Raw genomic sequence first — 25,416 nt, 5'->3', positions numbered from 1 at the left:
TGTGCACGAATTTCCTGTGGAGGAGGGTTGCCATTTTTCCTGACCGCATAGTGGACCACACCGATGGGAGAACGCAGCCCCGCAGAGCTCCTCCACGGGCCCCAACCTAGGACTCTGCTGCACCTCTTCCGGCCTGGTCCTCACCAGACTTTTCAAAACGGGGTACCCGGCTTTCCACCGGGTATGTCGTCTGGGCACGTGGGTTTGGTCACAATCCACTTTGGATACCGGCAGTGGTCCTGCGCCACAATGGCTGCCGGCTCTATACCTTGCAGACGGGGGACCGGGAAGTACGTCGTCACCAAAATCAGCTACGTCCACGTTTGGGCACCCACCCTTTGACCCCTCAGGCACTGGCTAACCCATTCCCGGCACCCGTGTTGTTTTCTCAGGGGACGCTACAGCCCCTCCCACCTGTGACTCCACCACACTGCAATGGTTCTTAGCCTGGGTGGCCTCCAGTAGCTACAGCACTGCCATCACCATCGTTAGAGAAGCCCTGGGGGCTGGCAGGTTGGCAGATCCCCTTGACTCCAGCCTTCCAGTGGACGTGGAGGTCATTGCTACTGCACGACGCTCCACCTTCCGACGCAGTGGATCACAGTGGCCTTGCCTCCCGAAGGAGGAGGAGTGCAGTAGCCACCAGAAAGATCGTGAGAGGTGCGGCACGGATCATCACAGACAGCATTTGCCGCATGTAAAGTCCCGTCCACCAGAGGGCATGCGAGAATTCGGCCACGCCCTCTGCCGGTGGAACAACAACTCAGGCAACATGGGCCGTGCCCAGTTCAGTTCACATCGGGCATGCCTAGCAGATAGTTCTTGGTCTACACTATGTGAAGTGCAACGGAAACGTGAATCGTGTTACTACAAAAACACCTTAACAAAAAGAGGAAACTGCAGATTAACAAAAATTTTAACCATGTATGGCAAAAGGAGAAAATCAAATTCCAGTGACAAGAAATTACCACCATCCCCATCCTGAAACTGTGGAAGATCCACACCTTTTGCACAGTTATAGACCAATCAGTCCGACAAATAGACTGTGCAAGCTTTTGGAACGAAAGATAAACTAACCTCAACTCATGTGGGCTCCTAGCCCTGTACTACTGTGGCTTCTTTTAAATCTGATGTACTATCTAGTGCATTTGAACTACACAGTTAGAGATGATTTTGTACATTAATCACAGTGTTCCTGGACTTACACAAAGAATGTGAAACCACCTGGTGCCACTACATCCTTACCACACTCCATAGACAGCTTTTTAGGGTCACCTGCCAACCTTTATCAGGAACTTCTTATTTATATGATTGTTCCATGTACATATTAGAGCAAGCCTTGGCAAACACCACGCACAAGAGAACACATTTTCCTAGGGATTAGTCTTGAGTGTTGCACTCCATCATGATCAAACGCCCAACACCCACAGTGGTTACCATTATCTCACCAGCACAATTTGTAGATGACTTCTGCGTACACTATAGTGCCACATCAATGTACATTGCTGAAGGCTAGCTCCAAAGAGCCATTTGAAAGACACAAACAAGACTGGGTCCAAAAACATGGTTTTAAATTCTCTGCATAAAAAATCCAGTTTATGCATTTCTGTTGGCTGAGAACAGCTCTTCCTCACACTGAACTAACTAGAACTGTTTGAACAATGCCACTACTGTGTCCTCTCTTTGGTAGCAAACTGCAATGCTATGCCAATTGAAAATGAACCTGCTTGATGAAACACAGCACACTGCAGTTCCTCAGCAGCACTGACTTGGTGAGGGTGGGATGGGGACAGATACATATTTCTCTTGTGATTTTAAAAGTTGCTAGTTCTGTCATACGTAAATTCTGGGTGCATAACATGTGGACCACAGCTGTGTTGGCATTATGCTGCTTGTCCCTGTCAACCACATCATGGATATCGATGACTGGAGCTTTTTGCACAAGCGTCATCAACAGTTTTCTAGCAAAGGCTGGAGTGTCAGCACTAAAAATCTGGTGGCAGGAGCTAATGTTATTCAGTTCTGTTCCATACTGTCAGTGCAGGCTATTTACAAACTGAACAGACAAAACAGATTGAGTACGGCTGAAACCTCTGAGAAACAACCTCTGGAGGTATGTGGAGGAAGATCTCTTTCAATTGAGTATGGCTGAAACTTCTGAGAGACAACCTCTGGAGGTATGTGGAAGAAGATCTCTTTCTGCTATATCTCCATAACAAGTTACTCAGTCTATGATCTGTCTAGATCTGTCCCACCGATCAAAGAAGAACATCAATCTAATGAGCTTCCATTGATTGTTTTGCTCAGTTCTCAGTGATTACCCCAACTCTGAAACTATCTACACTAATGGCTCCAGGATTGACCAGCAAGTGGATTTTTCTTTTGCTTGCAGTGGTGTGTCTGAACAACACTCTTTACCAAATGCATGTAGTGTGTGCCACATAAACACTCAGGAGACTATGAGCTTCCTAATAAGATGTGAATCAAAAGCACAGCTTACGAACTATTGACTTATGTTACACACATAACATTCTTGCATACATCATTCAGGACCAGCTAGCACAGCTTCATGATGTTGACTTTCATGTCAAATTCATTTGGAATAGGCCAAGCAATCTAGTCTATTGGAACCCCTCCATTGATGTACAATCCCAACTAATACACCTAATCCTAAAAGGAATGCCAAATCACAATACCTAGCAAGAACTCATCCTGGGGAACAGCCAACAAATTCTACTTGTAGTGGTCACCAGCTACCCTCCCCCGCCCCTCTCTCCTCCCCTTAGTCCATAGTCCACCACTGTACTACTACCACAACACATCAGAAAGCCAGACATCATACTTATTGTCCTAGACATTGGTCTACTTCAGTATCACCACAGCAGATGGTCTTCTGTAATAGAAAACAAAGTATTTTTTTCCTCCAGATCATCAACAGCTTTTTGAACACTGTCATCAAAGGGAGAAATGAAAAAGCAGTTTGATCCCAGAAAACAACTGTCACTATCATCATCATCATCATCATCATCATCATCATGAGTTTATGAAGAGTTCGAAAACTGTAAGCTGAGATCACAAAACATTAAGGGGGAAGTAAATTTAAGTGTGATGGCGGACTGAAGCTTTGTGCTAGTTAAGAGGAAGAAAAGGAAAATAAGAGAATGTGGATAGGAGGAAAAGAATGAAAGGTGAACAACATTGTGAAATTTTACAGAGAGTACATTCTATTTTATGCTAACACTTGGTTTAAGAATTATTAAATAAGGTTGTTGTGTACTTGGAAGAGACATAGTGGCACCACAAGGCTTCAGATAAGTTGTATAATAGTTGATCTAAGGTTTTTCAATGTCATTAGCCACATTTAGGCATTGAAATGAATCAGTGATAACAGGTGAAAATTTTTGTCAGACTAGGACATGAACCCAGATCTCCCACATAAAGCGTGCCGTCATTTAACTACCTTGGGCATCCATATATATATATTAAAAACAAAGATTCCAAGACTTACCAAGCGGGAAAGCGCCGGCAGACAGGCACATGAACAAAACACACAAACACACACACAGAATTACGAGCTTTCGCAACTGGCAGTTGCTTCGTCAGGAAAGAGGGAAGGAGAGGGAAAAATGAAAGGATGTGGGTTTTAAGGGAGAGGGTAAGGAGTCATTCCAATCCCGGGAGCGGAAAGACTTCCCTTAGGGGAAAAAAAGGACAGGTGTACACTCGCACACACACACACATATCCATCCGCACATACACAGACACAAGCAGACACAAGAGACATGATATTTGCATCTGTAACACAGGACTGTAGGAAAATCATAGATTGTCTGTATCCAGGGGCTCAAGACAAGAAAAGAGAAAATACCATTCAGGCCAGCAATTGAACAGGTGATAAAGGAGGGCCAGATCCTATGGCAGCAATCATAGTTTTTATGACATAGTCTGAAATAATGAAAATTAGTTGGCTCTGTGCCAATCATGATGTAACTATAGAAGTAAGATACCAGGCTGGACATTTCACAAGTACATATTTGCAGTATTGTCACAAGGGACAAATACAGTCAGAGAAACTAAATGCTGAAACTGCTGTAGGTAAAAGCACAAATCAAGTAACAACAAAAGAAAAATAACTGCTTAGGTTCAGCAAAGAAACAAATGACAAACATTTAGAGCTGCAATATTTAATACAGGAACTAGATTTACAAATTGTCAACATACTTCTAAACCCTCCCACACTTCGCAACAAAGCTGCTGCCTCAGATATTGACTTAATCCTAGACAGTTGTGAAATGCCCATAGGAAGGATATGCCATGGATAGTGGGAGAAAGACTTACAGTCAGTGACCATAACCTTCTGTTGCACAACCACAAAAAATTTCACCAGAAAGTAATTGGTGCCAAAGAATATGAGAGGCAACTATGAATTTATAGAAATATCAGATAAAAATACAAAGACTTACAGAAGCACAAGAAGGGACAATGATGTGAATATTTTGTTAAATGATGCCTTAACCAGTGGGTAAGACCATGGGTGACCTCAAATTTTGTCACCAGGTTGTATGGTGTTCCACAAACATTAAAAATTTGTATTTGTAATGTTTGTGGAACACCATATAACCTGGTGACAGAAAATATAATGTCATCAATGGTCTTATCTACTGTGAGAAACAGTGGAATTTGTAAACAGTGCTTTAGTGTCATCATTATCTCCATAGAAAAACATGACATGGAAATTTTGATGGATATTGTGTGTGGATTTGAGACTTTATGATTACCTGAAGTATTGCCAGAAGTGGAAGAAGAGGAAAGATGAGTATAAAAATTCTAGAACTCACTGGGGATAGAACCCTAGACATTTAGATCTGTATACCACTGAGGCACGTTATATATTATATTAGACATTCCTCCACTTTGGGGGATTTAAATTATTTTGAGGATGTGATGCTACGTACTCTGGAAACCAAAACATGCTTTGAATTTGACACTTGTCTCTCTCTTTTTGCCTGTTGTCTGGAACTAGTTGATAGTCTTGCTTTTTCACAAGTACAACAAATTTAGTGCACCCAAACATTCCTGAGCCAGTCGTGAAGAATGGCAGTTGGTAAAGAATTGTCCATGAAAGGTAGTTATCTAGGTCAAGGCCTAGTGTGGCAAGAACTTTTAATTTTTATGTAACTGGATTGAACTTCTTTAATTTTTTGAACATTCTCCAAACTTTGAAACAAAACAGGTAACTTTTTTACTAAAATAATATTAGCATTGTCAGTAAGTGTATTATAGCTACATTAATTAGTAGATATGATAAATACTTCCCGAATTAAATTTTCACTCCACAGCAGAGTGTGCACTGATGTGAAAATTCCTGGCATATTAAAAGTGTATTCTAGACCAAACTTGAAATGGGACCTTTACCTTTTGTGGGCAAGTGATCCACCAACTGAGCTATCCAAGAATGATTACTTACCCTGCTCGCAGCTTTACTTGCACCCGTACCTCATCTCCTACCTACCAAGCTTCACAGGTGTTGTTCTGCAAACCTTGCATGACTAACATACATGGAAACAAGGATATTGCAGAGATTTCGCTTGGCTGCAACTTTTCACAATGAAATTTTCACTCTGTGTTGGAGTGTGCTCTGATATGAAACTTCTTGATACTTAGTGATGAGAATGTATACAGAAAAGATGATACTTTGGATGATACTGTGTTTGCCAGGCTATTTTTATAATAAGATCAATTGCCAATTTTGGGATATAAAAATTGGTAACATAAAAAGTTTTACATATTTTCATTAATGACATAGCACAGTGAGGTAAAATGGCTCATTTCTCTTAAAAACAGGTATTACATGTAACATCTGTTTAAACGATTAGTATTGCTTTGTAATAGAGTTAGTGTTTAGAGAAATTTGTTATTAAATTTACATATTATTAATATGACATGAAGAATATGGTGTTAGAAGAAAAAATAATTTGAAATAAATAATTATGTATCAGCACTCTGCCGTACAACTCTTTGTTACTCCAGGAAATAAAACATTAGCTAGAAAATGAAGTTGATTTTGTTGTTGATCACTAGTTGTATACGATAGGCAAGCTTTAAAATAATGGAATAAAGTAAGCAAATACAGATTTGTACTTTATAGGTATGCAACAAAATATAAATCTTAATGATGTAAACATAGCTGTTATATAAACATCTTAATGTCTTAAGTTTGATGTGATCCCTGCAACATATAACCATCCAACTAAACTCCCCTGTAATTGGAAACGAATAGAATTTAATTTGCTTGTAAATGGCTGAGGTGTAATGTAAGTTACGTAACTCTTTTTATCTCTCCACATTTAACATGAGTCAAAAACTTGAATAGGACTTTATTGTGCGACAGTTAACTGCTGTACATTATGCATTTGCTGCCTCTACCAAACTTCATTTGAGAGGATAATATAATAAAATCTGAAATTTGAAAGTGTATGTTTTTTACATCTGTATTTTTTAATAAGGAACATATTTTGTAACAGGGCTGGCTGCCATAGTGCAGGTCCTGTATTAGACAGTCAAAATGTAGGGACAAGTAGAGAAGATCTGTCTAATATGGCAGCTTACAACAAGAAAAAAAATATAAGAAAATCTGTTCGCTGCCAGTCAATGCCAGCCACATCAAATGTTACAAGTTGCCAGGTAAGTAAATAGACAGTAATCAAATCATTAATAATACTACAGTGTGTATATATTGCTGGTGTGTATTTAGCATGCCCTTTTAAAGAAATTTGGGATAGTATTTATCATGAATACAGATCAAAGAAAAAAGAACAAATTACGTGAAGCAGAGTGGGCAGTCAACTTAATCAAATTAGTATACATGCCACACCTACATCTCTTCATCACATTTTCACAAATAATAATTTAATTTGTTGTCAGATGGAGGCTTTCAGTCTACTTTTTGCGTTATTGTCACCACATGTCACAGAATTATAAAGAAATGTCAAGAAAAGTTTGTCTTGTTTAACAGTGTTTTTGTTCTGCCTGCCTGTGACTCAACATCTCCACTATATGTTCAGTAGCACTCTATCCTTGTCATAATATTGTCTTTATTCTATCCTGGATTTTCCACTGTTTGATTTTATCTTTGATTCATTTATTCATACACCATGTACTGTGAATCCTATCATGAAAGAGAGCCTCCAGGGATGTGGAACAAAACAAATTGTACATTAACAGATAGAAGAAGCCAATGTGGACAACTTATATAATATACACTACCATCATATTATGACTAATGCTAGTCTGCTTGCACTGACAACTGTGGGAATTACTTCTAGATCGTTTTATATATGTATATTTGGAGATAAAGCAATTTTTTTTTATAGACCCACTGCTGTTTCTCTTAAACTACTCAGCTGCTGTTCTTTATTTAGTACTTCAAAACAAAGCCTTATTCACTTTTCCACTGCCAACTGCCCGCAATGTGTGTACTGGCATCTTCTTTTCAAGGTTTAGCCTGTTGCCTGTTCCAAATTCACAAACAAAATCATCCTCATCTTTTTTTAAGTCTTCCAGTATCTCTTTTACCATTTGTCTTGTAGTTCAGAGTCTTCTGGGGAATTCTGTGACCTGACATTCTCATGAGGTGTTGTCTCCAATCTTAATGATAATTTTGAGCTCTTTCATTCATGTTGAAAATATTTAAATCTGTTCTATTATCTTCTGTTCTATTATCTTCATTTCTCGTATCTCTTCTTGTGTAGCTCTTTGTCCTTCTTAGGAACCTCACCTTGCTGTAGAATTTCATGATGATCTCTTTTTGTACTTTACTGCCATTTTTTGTTGTTGCTAATAGTACCACAGACAGCTTCGAATTTGTGTATTTTATTTTCAGTATCAGGGTCAAAATTAAAATAATAGATTCGAGACACTTGTTCTAAAACTGAATTATGCAAAGCAGCTTTTGATCTGATTGGACATTTTCTTTCAAATGCCATTATTTAAGTTTTACTACTAGAAATACTTGTGAATTTTGTTCAACTGGTATACTGATCTTCGGAGGTCAACTTCATTCTTTTGAATAATAGTGATGTCATCGGAAAACAAAAGTACATTCAGTTAGTTCTCACTCATTATCTTAATTCCTTTGTTTACTTTACATTTTCATTTGTGAAGAATGATGTCAATGTATATATTAAAAAGGGCAGGTGATAGTGCACATCCTTCTGTAACATGTTGTTTAATAATTATTTCTTCTAATTAATTCCTACTTTAATTTATTACATTGCATGAAGTATTGTAAAGACTTTTCACTACCTCTATTACATACTAAAGATATCCACAGTCATATATAATCTTCCATAGGCTATCATGACTCACATGGTGAAAAGCATTTCAAGGTCAATAGAGATCATATGGGTTTCTATATTAAATTCCTGGCTGATTAAAATTGTATGCTGAACTGAGACTCGAACTCGGGACCTTTGCCTTTCGTGGGAAAATGCTTTACTAACTGGGCTACCCAAGCATGACTCAAGCCCCTCCTCACAGCTTTACTTCCGCCAGTACCTCGTCTCCTACTTTCCAAACTTCACAGAAGCTCTCCTGCGAACCTTGCAGAACTAGCACTCCTGGAAGAAAGGAAATTGCGGAGACATGGCTTAGCCACAGCCTGGGGGATGTTTCCAGAATGAGATTTTCACTCTGCAGCAGAGTGTGCACTGATATGAAACTTCCTGGCAGATTGAAACTGTGTGCCGGACCGAGATTCGAACTCGGGACCTTTGCCTTTCTCGGGCAAGTGCTTTACCAACTGAGCTACCCAAGCACGACTCAGGCCCCATCCTCACAGCTTTACTTTCGCCAGTGCCTTGGCAGAAGTAAAGCTGTGAGGACGGGGTGTGAGTCGTGCTTGGGTAGGTCAGTTGGTAGAGCACTTGCCTGCGAAAGGCAAAGGTCCCGAGTTAAAGTCTTGGTCTGGCACACAGTTTTAATCTGCCAGGAAGTTTCATATCAGTGCACACTATGCTGCAGAGTGAAAATCTCATTCTGGAAACATTCCCCAGGCTGTAGCTAAGCCATGTCTCCGCAATCAACTTACTTCCAGGAGTGCAAGTTCTGCAAGGTTCGCAGGAGAACTTCTGTGGAGTTTGGAAAGTAGGAGATGAGGTACTGGTGGAAGTAAAGCTGTGAGGGTGGGGCGTGAGTTGTGCTTGGGTAGCTCAGTTGGTTGAGCACTTGCCTGTGAAAGACAAAGGTCCCGAGTTCGAGTCTCTGTACGGCACACAGTTTTAATCTGCCAGGAGGTTTCAAATCAGCGCATACTCCACTGCAGAGTGAAAATCTCATTCTGAAAACATTGTCTGTGCATGAATGACCTGATCGAAATCCATTTTGTTATTCGGAAATAATATCTTTTGTGCTATTCTTCATGCAATTGTTGGTTATATTTGAGTATAGATTATAGCCATTATGTTTCCCTTTCTTGAAAAGAGAGATTACTTCTGCTCTGTACCAAGGATCTGTGATCTTGCAGTTTGTCCAACATTCATTTATTAATTGTAAAAGCCTTTTATCTAGCACTAACCCTCAATATTTAATTAGCCCTGCATTTATTCCATCTCTTCCTGTAGCTTTTCTGTCGTTCATGGCTTTCGAAGCCATCTGTAGTTCCTCTATAGTAATTCGATTTATTGTTTCATTGTACATACTTTCTGCAGTGTTATCTTTGGCCTTCTGTGTACACCACAAGTCTGCTTAATGATTTATCCATTAATCATTGGCAGTAATGTTCAGTGAGGCAGTGTCTTTTTCTTCCTTATTCAACACTTTCTTGACCTTGTATGCACATTGCTGTCTGTGTGTATGTCGTGTTCTAAGATGGTTACGGAAAAGTCTCATGACTCTTGGTGTGCTGTGTGCACTATTTGTTTCATTGTGTTGCTTTTTATTTTGTATGTTTCCCAGCTCTATTGTTTTTTGTGTGCAGAAACTTCAAAGAAGCTATATGTTTTTCTTTAGTGGCTTGTTTAACCTCTGTGTTCCAAATGATGTGTTGTTTTTTCCCATAGTTCTTATATTACCTGTATATACAGGGTGTTGAGGGAGGAAAGGTCAATATTTAACACAGTGATAGCATAAGTAATTCTGAACAAAAAATGTTATATGAACATAGATCCACAAATGCTTCATTAGGAGGAAGGTATGGGTATTGAAAAGAACTTTATTTCTGCAAAATTGATGTGCACAATGTGAACGTATATGTAATACAACTGGACTGTTAACACATATATGAGGATTTTTATTTTAATTTCCTGCTTGAAGTGTATTGCCAACATATTGCTCTGCAGCAGAGAATAACCATCCATTCAGAACACTAGATCAAGGTACATAGTCTATAAGGAAATTATTTTTATTTCCATTATTCTAGTTGTGAATTGCACAGTACACCCTAAATTAATGATTGTTATTAACTACAAGTGCCCATAACATTCTTACTGAAGTCTAGTATATCGTAAATATCTACTGGACCTTACCTGCATTGTCATATAAGGTTATACCTTAGGATGTTACTGAGTGAAAATATGCAAGCAATCTGATATGCATGTCAATACAGTGGAAGGAGATTTCTAAATGCAAAGCAGCAGAACTGAGGTTTTTAGATAACTTATCCATTTGGATGTCTCAGCACGTGGAATCTCATCCAGTGTGTCTATCATTGACTACTACTTGCAACACCTGCAACTAATTTTTATTTATTTGGAAATGCATAACATGAGTCATGGTAGGATTAAAGGTTATGCTGTGTGCTGTTAACCAGTTGTAAGTCTGGTAGGGTTGTGTTTGGACCTGTTATTGGCATGTATGTGTCTTCAACAAACAAAACTTTTTGAGAGTCCTTCAATGGTCCAAGTAAATTATCCATGTAATTAAAAATGGAGTGAGACAAGCACAGAGTCTTGTGGGACACTACAGTTAACGTATCTCCAGTACTAATTTGGTGTTTTTCCTGTGGTATTTTTGATAATGAATCCCTCTGTTCTCTGTTGTTAAGAAATGGCCGTCAGTTAAGGCACAGGGCATCTAACACTATAATGTTTCAGTTTTCGTAGTAGAATTTTACAACACCTATCCAAAAAGTTGAGAGACTTGATTTATTTCTTGAGTATGAGTGATTTCAGCACAGTAACTACAGTGGCAGCTTGAATTAACAACTGTAGATGTATATGTAAATAACAAAAGTGGTATCAAGCACTTAGTTCTGAGCAGGCATTTTTAAGTAGTGGATGTGTGACCATAATGTATCAGCATTGTTGTGTCACAAATCACAATAGAGCAACATCTCTGAATCAAGTGCTCTAGATATTCTCGGGAATCTCTTGATGAAGAGAAAAATGCATGAAAAGTTTGTTCTGCACCCCTTTACTCTGAATTGTGGACATGTGTTGTAACTTGAGTGATAGGCAAAATGTGGATAATTGTTTTCTGGAAGAAAATTATCGTAATGAGATTTAGTGGTACCAATATGAATCTACCACAAAATGACAAAATGCAGAAATTCATATGAAGCGTCAATGCCGTGATAAAATAACTGACTTTCAAGACAACATTATTTGTGGCTGAACATCATCGTAAAGAGTGACTTTTCTCAAAGCTTCACATTGTTGAATGAACAATGTTATATGTGTTGTACTCAACTGGGGGGAGACATTAAAACCACCATCTTAACATTTCTCTATTTTTTGTTAATCTGATCTCAAAACTTTTTATACTGATTTATGCAACCAAAAACCTTGACGATATCACATATAATACCAACAAGATAATTTGTCATGTTAGTTTTGTCAGAACTGAGTTCGTAAGCTCACCTATTGCTATGTCAGTAGAGAAGCCTTTATGGAAGCCAAACTGCACTGCTGTTCATAAGTTACAGTAAGAAAAGTAGTTCAATATTCTGTTGTTAGCTATCTTCTTATAAACATTTCAGAACATAGGAGGGTGAGGGATGGGTTACTTGCTTATCTCCACTTTTGTAAAAAGGTATTACTAAACCATGCCTCAGTTGTCCAGGAAACACATCTTGGCTCATTGACTAAAGATAATTGACCACATAGCCAGAAAAGTTACTGCTTTTTGGTGACATGATGATTTTTGTGATCATACAAGAGCTGACTTGGCAAAACCAATATAAGCTCACCAGATAAAAAAAAAAACTACTCAACCCTAAAGCAATCATTCCAACCATCAAATAATACCATTTAATTCCACCCCTTGACTTGACAACCACTTGGATTTGGTTCAGAACTGAGTCCATGAAGTTGTGCACATACATTGCATCCAGGTTAAGCCACTCACTGAGGACATGACTGCACAATTCCACTAAATTGCAGGGATGCAGATGTCAATGTTTTGCCTACTATTTAAACATGTTCCACAGATTTCCTTTGGGTTTCTAGTCAGGTGATTTCACAGGCCACTCAAGGTGTAATAGGGGTGGTGGAGTGTTTTGAAAACCAGTCACATTTTCTTAGAGCCTGATGAACTCTGCTGTTGTCATCTTGAAAAGTAGGGGTATCAGTAGCAGATGTGGTTCATGTTATTGATCACCTCAGTGATCGGGCCCAATATATGATAACATAAGCAGCCCAATTGCACACATTCAGGAGGAAAATCTTTCATTTGACTTTGGCTTTCAGGTAAAAATGTGAATAATCAGATCACATTACATTTTGCCAGCCTGCTACTGTCCATTATCAATGATTTCTAGCTAATTGAAGATGCACAGCTTTATGTGCTTGTGTGAGTAATGGCCTCTTGCAAGGTTACCAACTTCAAATGTTCATTTCATGCAGTTCCTATCACACTGTTTTCTTACCAACAGGTGGGGATGGACCTTCATTTACTGCCTGCAGCAATTCCTGTCAGATTTGAAAGCAATTTTGATACACAAGCCATGAAACATGCCTCTGGTCCCTCTCAGTCAGGATCATTTTTCAACGGCAATTCTGACATTGTGTTTCATGGCCATGTGTGCTACACCACTGCTTGTAGACGTGCTGAATAATCCACTGCAAAATACCAACATATCCAGCAACTTCATACGCCATTGGGCTATGGGCACGGCCAAACACGATTGCCCTTTTTTACCAATCTGTCATATTCTTACAATTACTCATGTTTACATACAACGTAAACTTGAAACAAAAAGGTCTCAGTGACACTACTTCCTGAGGATCATGTAGAGGCAGTACATTCTCAATTGCTGCACCATCTGCAAAAGCTTAATGATTCATATGTGTGTGAGCACTGGAGCAACTAATTTTTTGTCTGGGGAGCTTATGGTGGTGAATTATGAAATTTCTGGATAAGTGAGTCTAATGGATTGTCTTCAGTGGCCTAGGAAAAATTAACTGAATTTAATGAAATACTCTTGATTTTAACATCATCTCTTTCACAGCTACTATCTTCAGGGAACTAAATATCATGTGCCTTCATTTTATGCTTATTAATGCTCTAAATTGCCCTTGATGTTTCCTTAGAAGTTATGACTTATTGTGGTTAGTACATGGTTGCAGCCTCCATGATGGCATGCTGAAGAATTATGCAGTATTGTTTGTAGTATTCCTTTAAGTCATAATTAGAGATAGTCCTCTCTATTAAATAAATCTCTGTATACCAGGCCCAATTTTTTTTGATCGTAGGTGTTAGCAACCCTCTTTGAACTTCCACTGTAATTGCCCTGATATGTTGTAGATAAAAACTGGATTACAGACAAATGGAAAAACTGTTAGAAGCCGACCTCGAGGAAGATCAGTTTGGATTCTGTAGAAATATAGGAACACGTCAGGCAATACTGACCCTACGACTTATCGTAGAAGCTATATTAAGGAAAGGCAAACCTATGTTTCTAGCATTTGTAGACTTAGAGAAACCTTTTGACAATGTTGACTGGAATACTCTCAAATTCAGAAGGTGGCATGGGTAAATTCCAGGGAGCAAAAGGCTATTTACAATTTGTACAGAAACGAGATGGCAGTTGTAAGAGTTGAGGGACATGGAAGGGAAGCAGTGGTTGGGAAGGGAGTGAGACAGGATTGTAGCCTCTCCCCAATGTTATTCAATCTGTATATTGAGCAAGCATTGAAGGAAACAAAAGAAAAATTCGGAGTAGATATTAAAATCCACGGAGAAGAAATAAAAACTTTGAGGTTCGCCAATGACATTGTAATTCTGTCAGAGACGGCAAAGGACTTGGAAGAGCAGTTGCACAGGATGGATAGTGTCTTGAAAGGAGGATATAAGATGAACATCAACAAAAGCAAAACGAGGATAATGGAATGGAGTCGAATTAAGTCGGGTGAAGCTGAGGGAATTAGATTAGGAAATGAGACACTTAAAGTAGTAAAGGGGTTCTGCTATTTGGGGAGCAAAATAACTGATGATGGTTGAAGTAGAGAGGATATAAAATGTAGACTGCCAATGGCAAGGAAAGCGGTTCTGAAGAAGAGAAATTTGTTAACATCGAGTATAGATTTAAGTGTCAGGAAGTCGTTTCTGAAAGTATTTGTATGGAGTGTATCCATGTATGGAAGTGAAACGTAGACAATAACTAGTTTGGACGAGAAGAGAAACTTTCGAAATGTGGTGCTACAGAAGGATGCTAAAGGTTAGATGGGTAGATCACATAACTAATGAGGAGGTATTGAATAGGACTGGGGAGAAGAGAAGTTTGTGTCACAACTTGACTAGAAGAAGGGATCGGTTGATAGGGCATGTTCTGAGGCATCAAGGGATTTTAGTATTGGAGAGCAGCATGGAGGGTAAAAATCATAGAGGGAGACCAAGAGATGAATACACTAAGCAGATTCAGAAGGATGTAGGTTGCAGTAGGTACTGGGAGATGAAGAAGCTTGCACAGGATAGAGTAGCATGGAGAGCTGCATCAAACCAGTCTCAGAACTGAAGACCACAACAACAACAACAACAAGGGGTATCCAATAAGTAATGCAACACATCTTTTTTCTTGGCCAGTTTCAATAGGAAATATGTGGAATTTGTTGTGGAACATCATGAAATATTTCCACTTCAGCCACTATAGTTGTATGAAGTTCAAATAGGTGGTAGCACTATACACTGTCTTCAAAATCGGCATCTATAATCGAGGTGTGTCCCAAGCAGAGAGCTGTCATTGAGTTTCTTTTGGTGGAGCGTCTCAGATATTTATAGGCACTTTTTACGGAGACCTGGTGGTGTTAAAAAGCATTCTGGGTCATTGGGTGCGGCATCTGTCATCATTGCAACAAGGTCATGCAAACGTATCTGATGTCCCATGTGCCAGCCATCTGCACATATCTGTGACTCCTGCAAAGGAGGAACATGCGGACTCTCTCATTCAAGGCTACTGACAGATCACAATCTAACATCTTGCTGCACAATTGGACATCCTTGTTGGTAGTGGTGACACTTTCATCCACCATTTGGGGTACTCAAAGGAGTGTGCCTGCTGGGTTCCTCACCACCCAATAGAAGACCTTAAAGAGAAACAAAGGACCATTTGTGTGGAGTTGCTTGTATGTTACAAGGCTGATTGCGACATTTTTTTGTTGAACATCATCACAGGTGATGGAACATGGATTCATTACTTTGAAGTGGAAACAAAACAGCAATCCAAGGAATAGTGCCACAGCCCCTCTCCTCTGAAGGAAAAGTTCTAACCCACACACTTCATTAGTAAAGTCATGTCAACAGCCTTCTGGGACTCTGAAGGGGTTATTCTGTTTGATGCCCTCCCGCATCATGCAACAATCAACTGGGAAGTGTTTGTGCTATCCTTAGCAGATTGGCATTCCATGATAGCGCAAGGCCTTACGCAAATCTGTGCAACCAAGAGCAGTTCACAAAGCTTCATTGGACTGTTCTTCCTCATCCACCTTACAGCCTGGATCTTGCACCTTCTGACTTCCTTTTGGTTGGTCCAATGAAAGATGCACTCTGCAGGGAGCAGTACATGGATGATGGGAGTTACTAATGCAGCTAGACATTAGCTGCAATTTCAACTGGTAGAGTTGTTCTGTATGGCCCTCCCAGTAAAGTGGTGTAAGGCCATTACATTTAATGAAGATTATGTTCAAAAATAAAATTCTTTAGACGAAAGAGTGTGAAGTAATATGGTGTATCAGAATCCTGAATAAAACCAAACTTCTTTCAGAATAAAAATGTATTGCATTACTTATTGAGTGCTCCTCATAATAAGAATATTTTTAGGGAAGGATTCAGTTGGACAAATTCTTCACAGAGTTCTTGCCGTGTCAAATTTGACCTCCATTGCCTGTGTCAGGAGATATTTCAGTAGGCTGTGCCCAATAGCTCACTGAAATATCTCGTCACAGTGATGGTGAAGAAAGTCATTGAAAGCCTGAGACTGATTAGTATGACATGCAAGAACTCTTACTAAATGAACCTGTTATGAAACATGCTGCTCTTCTTTGGATCTTCTTCGTTTAATCTGTTAGTCCTATCAGTACGGATCTCATACTGAGAAGCAGTATTCAAGTGCTGATTGAATGAGTATTTTGTAAGCTACTTCCTTTGTTGATGGATTACATTCCCTGAGGATCCCTGCCATGAGTCACAGCCTGCCATCTGCTTTACTTGTAGTTGATTTGATGTGGTCATTCCACTTCATATCACTTCATACACATACTCGTGGATATTTTATGCAAGTAACTGCTTCCAGTGATGTTCTGCAATTGTGTAATCATACAATAAAGGGTCCTCCTGTCTATGTATTTGAAATACTTTGTATTTGTTTCTTTTGAGGGTGAATTGTCACTCCCTGCACCAAGTGTTGATCCTCTGCAGGTATTTCTACATTTTGCTACAATTTTCTAGCCTTGTGACCTCCTTGCATACAACAGCATCATTCACATAAAGTATCATGGCACTTTCAATGATACCTACTAAATAATTTGTGTACATTTTGAAAAGTAATGGTTCTGTAACACTTCCCTGGGACAAGCCTGAAGTTACTTTTGTACCTGGAGACTTCTGTCTGTTCAGAGTGACCTTATGTGCTATGTTTGCTGAAAACTCTTCCAAGTCAGTCACACTGTTGTATTTTGTTCATTAGGTGACAGTGTGGAACTGTATTGAATGTCATCCAGAAGTCAAGGAACATACCATCTACCTGGGAATCTGTATGTAGTGCTTTCACATTATCGTTGTTTTCAGAGCCCATGTTGGTTCCTGAAGAGACTTTTGGCCTTCAGAACTGTCATAATATGTGAGCATAAAATGTCTACCAAAATGCTGCAAATGGCTGATGTTAGAGATAGAGGCCTATAGTTCAGAGCATGGGATTGATAACCCTTCTTGAAAAATGTGAAGAACATGTGCTTTTTTCCATTCTTGAGGACACACTCTATGTAGAATCATACTGGTATTCTATAAGGTCCAATGGCCGAGCAATTTAGTTGCTTTTCAATCCAATTTTCACTTATTTTAATGTCAGTCATTTTGTCCTTTGTGAAATGAATTAATGGAGGCACTGCAGTGTGATCTTTGTCTGTGATACAGTTTTAGAGAAAGACATTTAATATGAATATTTCAACCTTTTCTATGTTGTCATCTGTCTCAGTGCCACTGTGATCTAGAGAGTGTCTGGACAAACCACTTTGATCTATTTAGTGAATTAACATAAGACCAAAACCTGTTAGGATTATGTGTCAAGTTGGTAAATAGAATTTTACTTTTGAATTTTCTCTTTGCTTTTGTAGCAGTTTTCTAACAATGCTGTTGAACCAGGGCGGGTATTTTCCATCCTTCACAACTTTGCTTAGCACATACCTGTCTTTGACTTTCTGTGTGTAGGGCATGCTTGACATTCTCAAGGGAACCATACTAACATCCACTAGATAGCAGAGATTGAGATATTTGCATCTGATACTGTCATAGAATCATTCAAGCCTCTGGTTTAAACTTTCTACTTTGGTCCAAACCAGAGGAACATGATCGGTTCTGGGAATGATACTGGAAAAAGATAGCTCTACTTGACCCCCATAAATAGAATGGGTACAAGGTTTCTTTCCTGAAATGCCCAGTATTTTTCTGAGGGTCACTCCATTAGCTGCTAAACACTGGAGCTCCCAGTGACAAAAAGACCCATCCCCTGTACTTGTCTAAACCTCTCAGGGTGATTGTCCACTGTCCCAACATGCAAAGCATCCCATGCTGATCAGATGTACCTTCATCAACAGGTAATACTTCAAACATGTTTTTAAGATGTAAGGGGACAACCTTGTGGCTGGTACCCACTTTTTTCTTCTGCTCACAGATTCATGACCCCACCAGTGTTTGCCAATCACCATCAGGTGACCAGCTGGTATGTGCAGGTTGGAAGCAATAGCATCAGGGATCCCAGGGAATGATAAGGGCTCCAGAGATGCCAAAACATTCGTCTCAGATGCACCTATATCCCTGCAGCAGTCTGAAGCATGATAACTTTCACCAATCCCAGCTTCCTGCTGTTTATGGTCTACAGCCAATTCCCTGTGCATCCTTACACAATGAGTGCATTCCCTATCCATGTTTAATTAATTATTGCCTGAACCACAGGCAATATAACTGACACTGAACTCACTCAACACAAGTGCCTGAAAAATTCATGAACTCTTACAACAGGAATAAATAGCAATACAAAATACTGCTAAAAATGCATACTGTTCACTTCTGCTTGGGAGCCCGTAAGAAAAACACCAAACTAAACGAAGTACACAGTCTGTGTACAAACAAAGAGGTAGTGCTACTGCTGCTCACTCCATTCTGCAAGGAGGCTGGAGCTCTACTCTAACCAGCAACCGACTGTGATGTGTGTGACAACTTATTAAGTTGTCTTCTTGTTCTATTCACATACGAAGTGTGGCAAGAGTGACTGCTTAAATACTTCTATACATATAGTAATTAGATGGGTCTTGTCTTCACCCTCACTATGGGAGAAATACTTAATACTAGTCTTTGAAACTTTGTTAGTATGATGAGGCCACAGTTGGCATCTATCTTCAGATGCTTGTCAGTTCAGATTTTCCAGCATTTCCATGGTGCTCTCCTGTGTGTGAAGCAAATTTGTGACCATTGATGCTGTCCATCTTTGTTTACCTTCAGTGTCTCTAGTTAATTGTACTTGGCATGGGTCCCACATGGTTGAGCAGTATTCTAAGATAGGTCACATAAATTTTTTTTAAGCAATCTCATGAGTGAATTGATTACATTCCCAGTATACTACCAATGAAATGAAGTCTTATCATCTGTTTTACCTGTGATTAACACTCAGATATTTGTATGATGTGTCTGATAAGCAGTCATTGATATTTTCGCCATGGTATATTACATTTTTGCATGTTTTGAAGTGCGTAATTTTACATTTATGGATGTTTGAAGCAAGTTGCCAATCTTTGCATGACTTGGAAATCTTATCAAGATATAACTGAATTTTTGTCCAGTGTTTTTCAGGCAGTACCTCATTAAAGACAACTGCATTTTCTTCACAAATCCTGAGATTAATATTAATATTTTCTGTGAGGTCTTTGATTTGCGACTTGAGCACATCCCTTAAACATACCTGTAGCTGCTTCTACATCTGTCAGTGACTTTCTATCCAAGATAAGATGCTGCATCCTCCCTATCATGGAATCTTCAATCCATTCAAAATTTTTGATATCCCTGATGACAGCACTTTTGTTAAAAAATGTTGGTGTCATACTGAATCAAATCATGAAATACTACAGGTATATGATTGTCTTGATGCATGGCTTTCAGAATGTCGTGTGACAAAAGGGCAAGTTGAGTTGTGTGTAATCAATGTTTTTGGTATCCAATCTGGTTGATGTAGAGATCAATGTGCTTGAGATTCCTCATTATGTGCAAATAAATAGAGGTACTGTGCAAAGGAATTTAAAACAGACACACACACACACACACACACACACACACACACACACACACACACACACACACACCACACCACACACACTCAGTGTAAACACTAGTGCCACCACAAAACCAAAGATGACCAACATCGGAAGTTATTTTTTGTGTGTCCATCCTTTTGACTGGAGGTCTGAAGGACTATGGCTCTTCACTGTTGTAAAACAATGAAATACCTACAGCCATCCTTGTGCTGTCATTTATTGTGTAGCTACCAGTTTTGGCACTTCACTGCATCATCTTTAGGCCTTAGTTGATTTTAAAGGGGTTATCATGATCCATACATATGATGCATCAGTGGAAAATATAACTGTTTTACACAGAATATCTTTGACTGTGAGGTCATCTCTCCACCCGTCAACAGTTGACAGAGTAGATTTGTTGATTGAACACCAAACCTAACCTTATTTAACAACAATAAATCTGACAGAGGAACATGAGTGAAGAGAGAAAGCATCCGAACTTGTAAACATATCAGAGTCATTCAGATGCAATCCCTGTAATCAATGTAAGAAGTCTGCTAAGTTCTTAATGTGATGCTCAAACTGATATACTAGTGGGTTATACAGGGTAGCACAGTGTTTCGTTGCATGATATGTCAGAGCACCAGTGCTACCCACAATCAGTCTTAAGAGGCACCCCTTCCTTTTGGGCCTTTGGAAGGCTATATATGCTAGGGGACAGCACAATAAGAGTTAATACTCTAGAACAGGAACTTTTCTCCAGGAGACTGTCAGTCATTTTCATAATTTGTTTGTTGTGCTAGCACTGATCCTGCGATATGCTGAATCAAATAGTAAACACTGATCTTTTGAACATAATCCTACCTGTTCAACACAACTGTAACATTGTCCTTGCCCATGGGTAAAATAACAATATCAGGTTCCACTCATAAGTGAATGTAATGCAGCCCTTTAATGTTCCTGCCTAGTTTTATTTTTGCAATTTGTGTTTATTCTTGTGCTGAATTAAATATAATTGGATATTGTTTTGTTATTGATTATTTTTCTTTTAATTTAACTTAGTTTAGCTTTGGATTTGATCTTTAGTGATTAGTGCTCAAGATTCAGTTTATTTATCTTCTTATCAATCTAGTTCTGTTCAAGACTCAATTTATTTAGCTTTTTACCATTCTAGCATTTTTGGCATTGTAGTTTTAATTTAAACAATTATATCATATTGTTAGTTGCTAGATTAAGATTATTATCTTTATATATATATATAAAACAGAAAGAAACTTCCACATGGGAAAAATATATGTCTGCTTGTGTCTGTGTATGTGCGGATGGATATGTGTGTGTGTGTGTGTGTGTGCGCGAGTGTACACCTGTCCTTTTTTTCCCCTAAGGGAAGTCTTTCCGCTCCCGGGATTGGAATGACTCCTTATCCTCTCCCTTAAAACTCACATCCTTTCATTTTTCCCTCTCCTTCCTTCCTTCCTGACGAAGCAACTGCCAGTTGCGAAAGCTCGTAATTCTGTGTGTGTGTTTGTGTGTTTTGTTCATGTGCCTGTCTGCCGGCGCTTTCCCGCTTGGTAAGTCAAAACAAAGATTCCAAGACTTACCAAGCGGGAAAGCGCCGGCAGACAGGCACATGAACAAAACACACAAACACACACACAGAATTACGAGCTTTCGCAACTGGCAGTTGCTTCGTCAGGAAAGAGGGAAGGAGAGGGAAAAATGAAAGGATGTGGGTTTTAAGGGAGAGGGTGAGGAGTCATTCCAATCCCGGGAGCGGAAAGACTTCCCTTAGGGGAAAAAAAGGACAGGTGTACACTCGCACACACACACACACACACATATCCATCCGCACATACACAAGCAGACATATTTAAAGGCAAAGAGTTAAGGGCAGAGATGTCAGTCGAGGCGGAAGTACAGAGGCAAAGAAGTTGTTGAAAGACAGGTGAGGTATGAGCGGCGGCAACTTGAAATTAGCGGAGGTTGAGGCCTGGCGGATATCGAGAAGAGAGGATATACTGAAGGGCGAGTTCCCATCTCCGGAGTTCGGATAGGTTGGTGTTGGTGGGAAGTATCCAGATAACTCGGACGGTGTAACACTGTGCCAAGATGTGCTGGCCGTGCATCAAGGCATGTTTAGCCACAGGGTGATCCTCATTACCAACAAACACTGTCTGCCTGTGTCCATTCATGCGAATGGACAGTTTGTTGCTGGTCATTCCCACATAGAAAGCATCACAGTGCAGGCAGGTCAGTTGGTAAATCACGTGGGTGCTTTCACATGTGGCTCTCCCTTTGATCGTGTACACCTTCCGGGTTACAGGACTGGAGTAGGTGGTGGTGGGACCACCTACTCCAGTCCTGTAACCCGGAAGGTGTACACGATCAAAGGGAGAGCCACATGTGAAAGCACCCACGTGATTTACCAACTGACCTGCCTGCACTGTGATGCTTTCTATGTGGGAATGACCAGCAACAAACTGTCCATTCGCATGAATGGACACAGGCAGACAGTGTTTGTTGGTAATGAGGATCACCCTGTGGCTAAACATGCCTTGATGCACGGCCAGCACATCTTGGCACAGTGTTACACCGTCCGAGTTATCTGGATACTTCCCACCAACACCAACCTATCCGAACTCCGGAGATGGGAACTCGCCCTTCAGTATATCCTCTCTTCTCGATATCCGCCAGGCCTCAACCTCCGCTAATTTCAAGTTGCCGCCGCTCATACCTCACCTGTCTTTCAACAACTTCTTTGCCTCTGTACTTCCGCCTCGACTGACATCTCTGCCCTTAACTCTTTGCCTTTAAATATGTCTGCTTGTGTATGTGCGGATGGATATGTGTGTGTGTGTGTGTGTGCGAGTGTACACCTGTCCTTTTTTTCCCCTAAGGGAAGTCTTTCCGCTCCCGGGATTGGAATGACTCCTCACCCTCTCCCTTAAAACCCACATCCTTTCATTTTTCCCTCTCCTTCCCTCTTTCCTGACGAAGCAACTGCCAGTTGCGAAAGCTCGTAATTCTGTGTGTGTGTTTGTGTGTTTTGTTCATGTGCCTGTCTGCCGGCGCTTTCCCGCTTGGTAAGTCTTGGAATCTTTGTTTTTAATATATTTTTCCCATGTGGAAGTTTCTTTCTGTTTTATTTATATATATATATATATATATATATATATATATATATATATATATATATATATAAAATTTTTTTTTTTTTGAGGGTAGATTATTTCCTACTTTACTTTTCATTCTAGGTTGAAGTTATCAACCTGAATGGATGCAGTATGGTGTCTTTTCAATTTTTTGTACTGTAATTGCTGGTTTGCCATATTTATTACTTGTATTTAAGGTTATCACTTTCCTGATATATTTAATTTCCTTTATTACCTTATTTTGACACTTATCATCTTATATTTTTATAATTTTTGCATTTTTAGTAAAGACACCAATATTTTTAGTTCATCTTTGATTTCCTAAGGTTCTTGTAGAGGCTCCAATTTCTCGTAGTCTAATCCTTGCCAGTGTTTTATTGAAACTAGGGGTGGATATGTTACTTTTCATGCAATAAGGGTTATTTATTATTTGAATTTAAAGTTTAATTAGTTTGGTTGTCTTTAGGTGTACTAAGTGGTTAATTGTTAGAATTATTTGTTTAAGGTTGATTTAAAGCCTTTAATTGATTGTTCTTCTGTTATTCAAATGAGGATGGTTACTGGTAGTTTAATAACTATAAATTGGTAGGTCCATATAGACTCACTGTCTTTAATAGTTGGTAATGGTTTCTGTTCTTCTGGTTTATTTTGTTTATCAAATATGATTTATGAATGTATGGGTGGATAACCTATCATGCAATGTCAGGAGAAAACACATATGAAAGTTAAGAAAATGTGCAAGGTTTCAGAGCTATTGGCTCTTGTGCAAGCTTTCAGAGCTTGTGGCTCCATCTCCTGGCAGAATGGTTGAAGGAAAGGAAGAGGAATAACTAGAAAGGACTGGTGAGATTAAGGATATGGGGCGAGTTACAGAAAAGCCATCAAGAACCTTGGCTCAGGGGAAACTTACCGGATGGGATGAGAAGGGAAGACTCCTGTCCAGTATGTCTTCCTTGACCTAGTGTTCGGGGTGACTTCTCTGTAACTTTCCCCATTTCCTAAACCTCACCAGCCCTTTCCCATTATCCCTCTTCCTTTCCCTTCAACCCTTCTGCCAGAGGAAGAAGCCACTAACTCTAAAGCTTGCACATTTCCTTAACTTTTATATGTATTTCTTTTTTGAGCCACTTGATGAGTTGATTTTTTTATCAACTCAATTTCATTATATTATCAAAAATTGATTATTTTCATTGATTTTTGAATGTTGTGGTAGATGAAGTTTATTGGTTAATAAGGATCCAATTAATATTATACCTAGTGTAGCACTTTGATAGTTCCTTTTAAGATAATCAAATATAGCTACTCCCTCTTCTTTAAATTTAGTAGGTAAATTAGGTTTATTAAATAGACTTATACCATGATCTTCTTTTAGATTTGTGGTATTAATTTCTTTTAGAGCTGTTTGTACCTTGTTTATGTATTCTTGGTCTCAACATAGTTCTTATTATGGTGGTATATATTCTTCTTCTCTTGGTTATTTGCCTGAATATCATCTTTTATTTTTTAAACATTCTTAGTTTGAAATGTGAATTTTTCTTAATTTTATTTTGCTTATGTATTTTAATAAAAATATTGTCTTGTGGGATCAATGATATGAAGTTCTTCATCTTAGACTGGTGTTTATTTTATGTTTGTTGATAAAATTTTTCCTTGTTTTTGCCTTGAACTATAGTCTTAAGTTTATGTATTTATAGAGATTTTGTTGAATGGCAACTTCTTAAATTTGAGGATTTTAAAGTGATGATGGCTTTAATTTTACACTGAATATCTCTTATTTTTATATCTTTTGTCAAACACTGAAACGCCCAAAAATTTGACATAGGCATGCATATTCAGATACAGAGATATGTAACAGAGTTTATATGACACGGGATAACTGGTAGATCCAGGAAAAACCCAGGAATTTTTTTTAGAATCACTGGAATTTTTTGTTTTAGATTTCAGTTGAATTTTTGTAATTTTGGCTGGTAATAAGAAACAGTACTCTAACAAAGGATATTACTCTACACCACTCCTGCAGAATAATACTGCAGCATTAAAGTATGAATGGAAAAAAAGGAAAAAAAAAACCTTAAGTTGCAAAGGAAATGTGCCATATACAACAACAAAACATAGTGCTCCTACAAGTGTCTGCCACCAGCAAAATGTGTCAAAGGCTTTAGGGAGACTATGGAATGCTTCATAACAACAAATTGTCTCTGGTGAGCGTGACGTCACAACTGGTTATGTTGGATTTGTTTGAGATGTTAGATTCGTTTGAGCAGCTGTGAGCAGGCTCATGTGTATGCGCAGTTGAGTTGCACATGTGTAGCACCTTCTCCCACTTCTGGCTA

The 25,416-nt window shown here is 39.1% G+C and overlaps 1 protein-coding gene across 2 annotated transcripts in view; it reads left to right on the top strand.

The window, feature by feature from the left end:
- The window catches only part of LOC126278623 (uncharacterized), a 195,412-nt gene that overhangs the window by 97,440 nt on the left and 72,556 nt on the right, over positions 1-25,416 (top strand). For both annotated transcript variants that reach the window (XM_049978862.1, XM_049978863.1), the window contains exon 5: positions 6,525-6,684. In XM_049978862.1, coding sequence (XP_049834819.1) covers positions 6,525-6,684 — 160 coding nt within the window. The remainder of the gene's footprint in view (positions 1-6,524; positions 6,685-25,416) is intronic.

The sequence above is a fragment of the Schistocerca gregaria genome, chromosome 6 (assembly GCF_023897955.1).
Source record: "Schistocerca gregaria isolate iqSchGreg1 chromosome 6, iqSchGreg1.2, whole genome shotgun sequence".
NCBI classification, from domain to species: Eukaryota; Metazoa; Arthropoda; class Insecta; order Orthoptera; family Acrididae; genus Schistocerca; species Schistocerca gregaria.
Note: the sequence above shows the minus strand (reverse complement) of the source record. Positions and strands in the feature narration are given on the sequence as shown.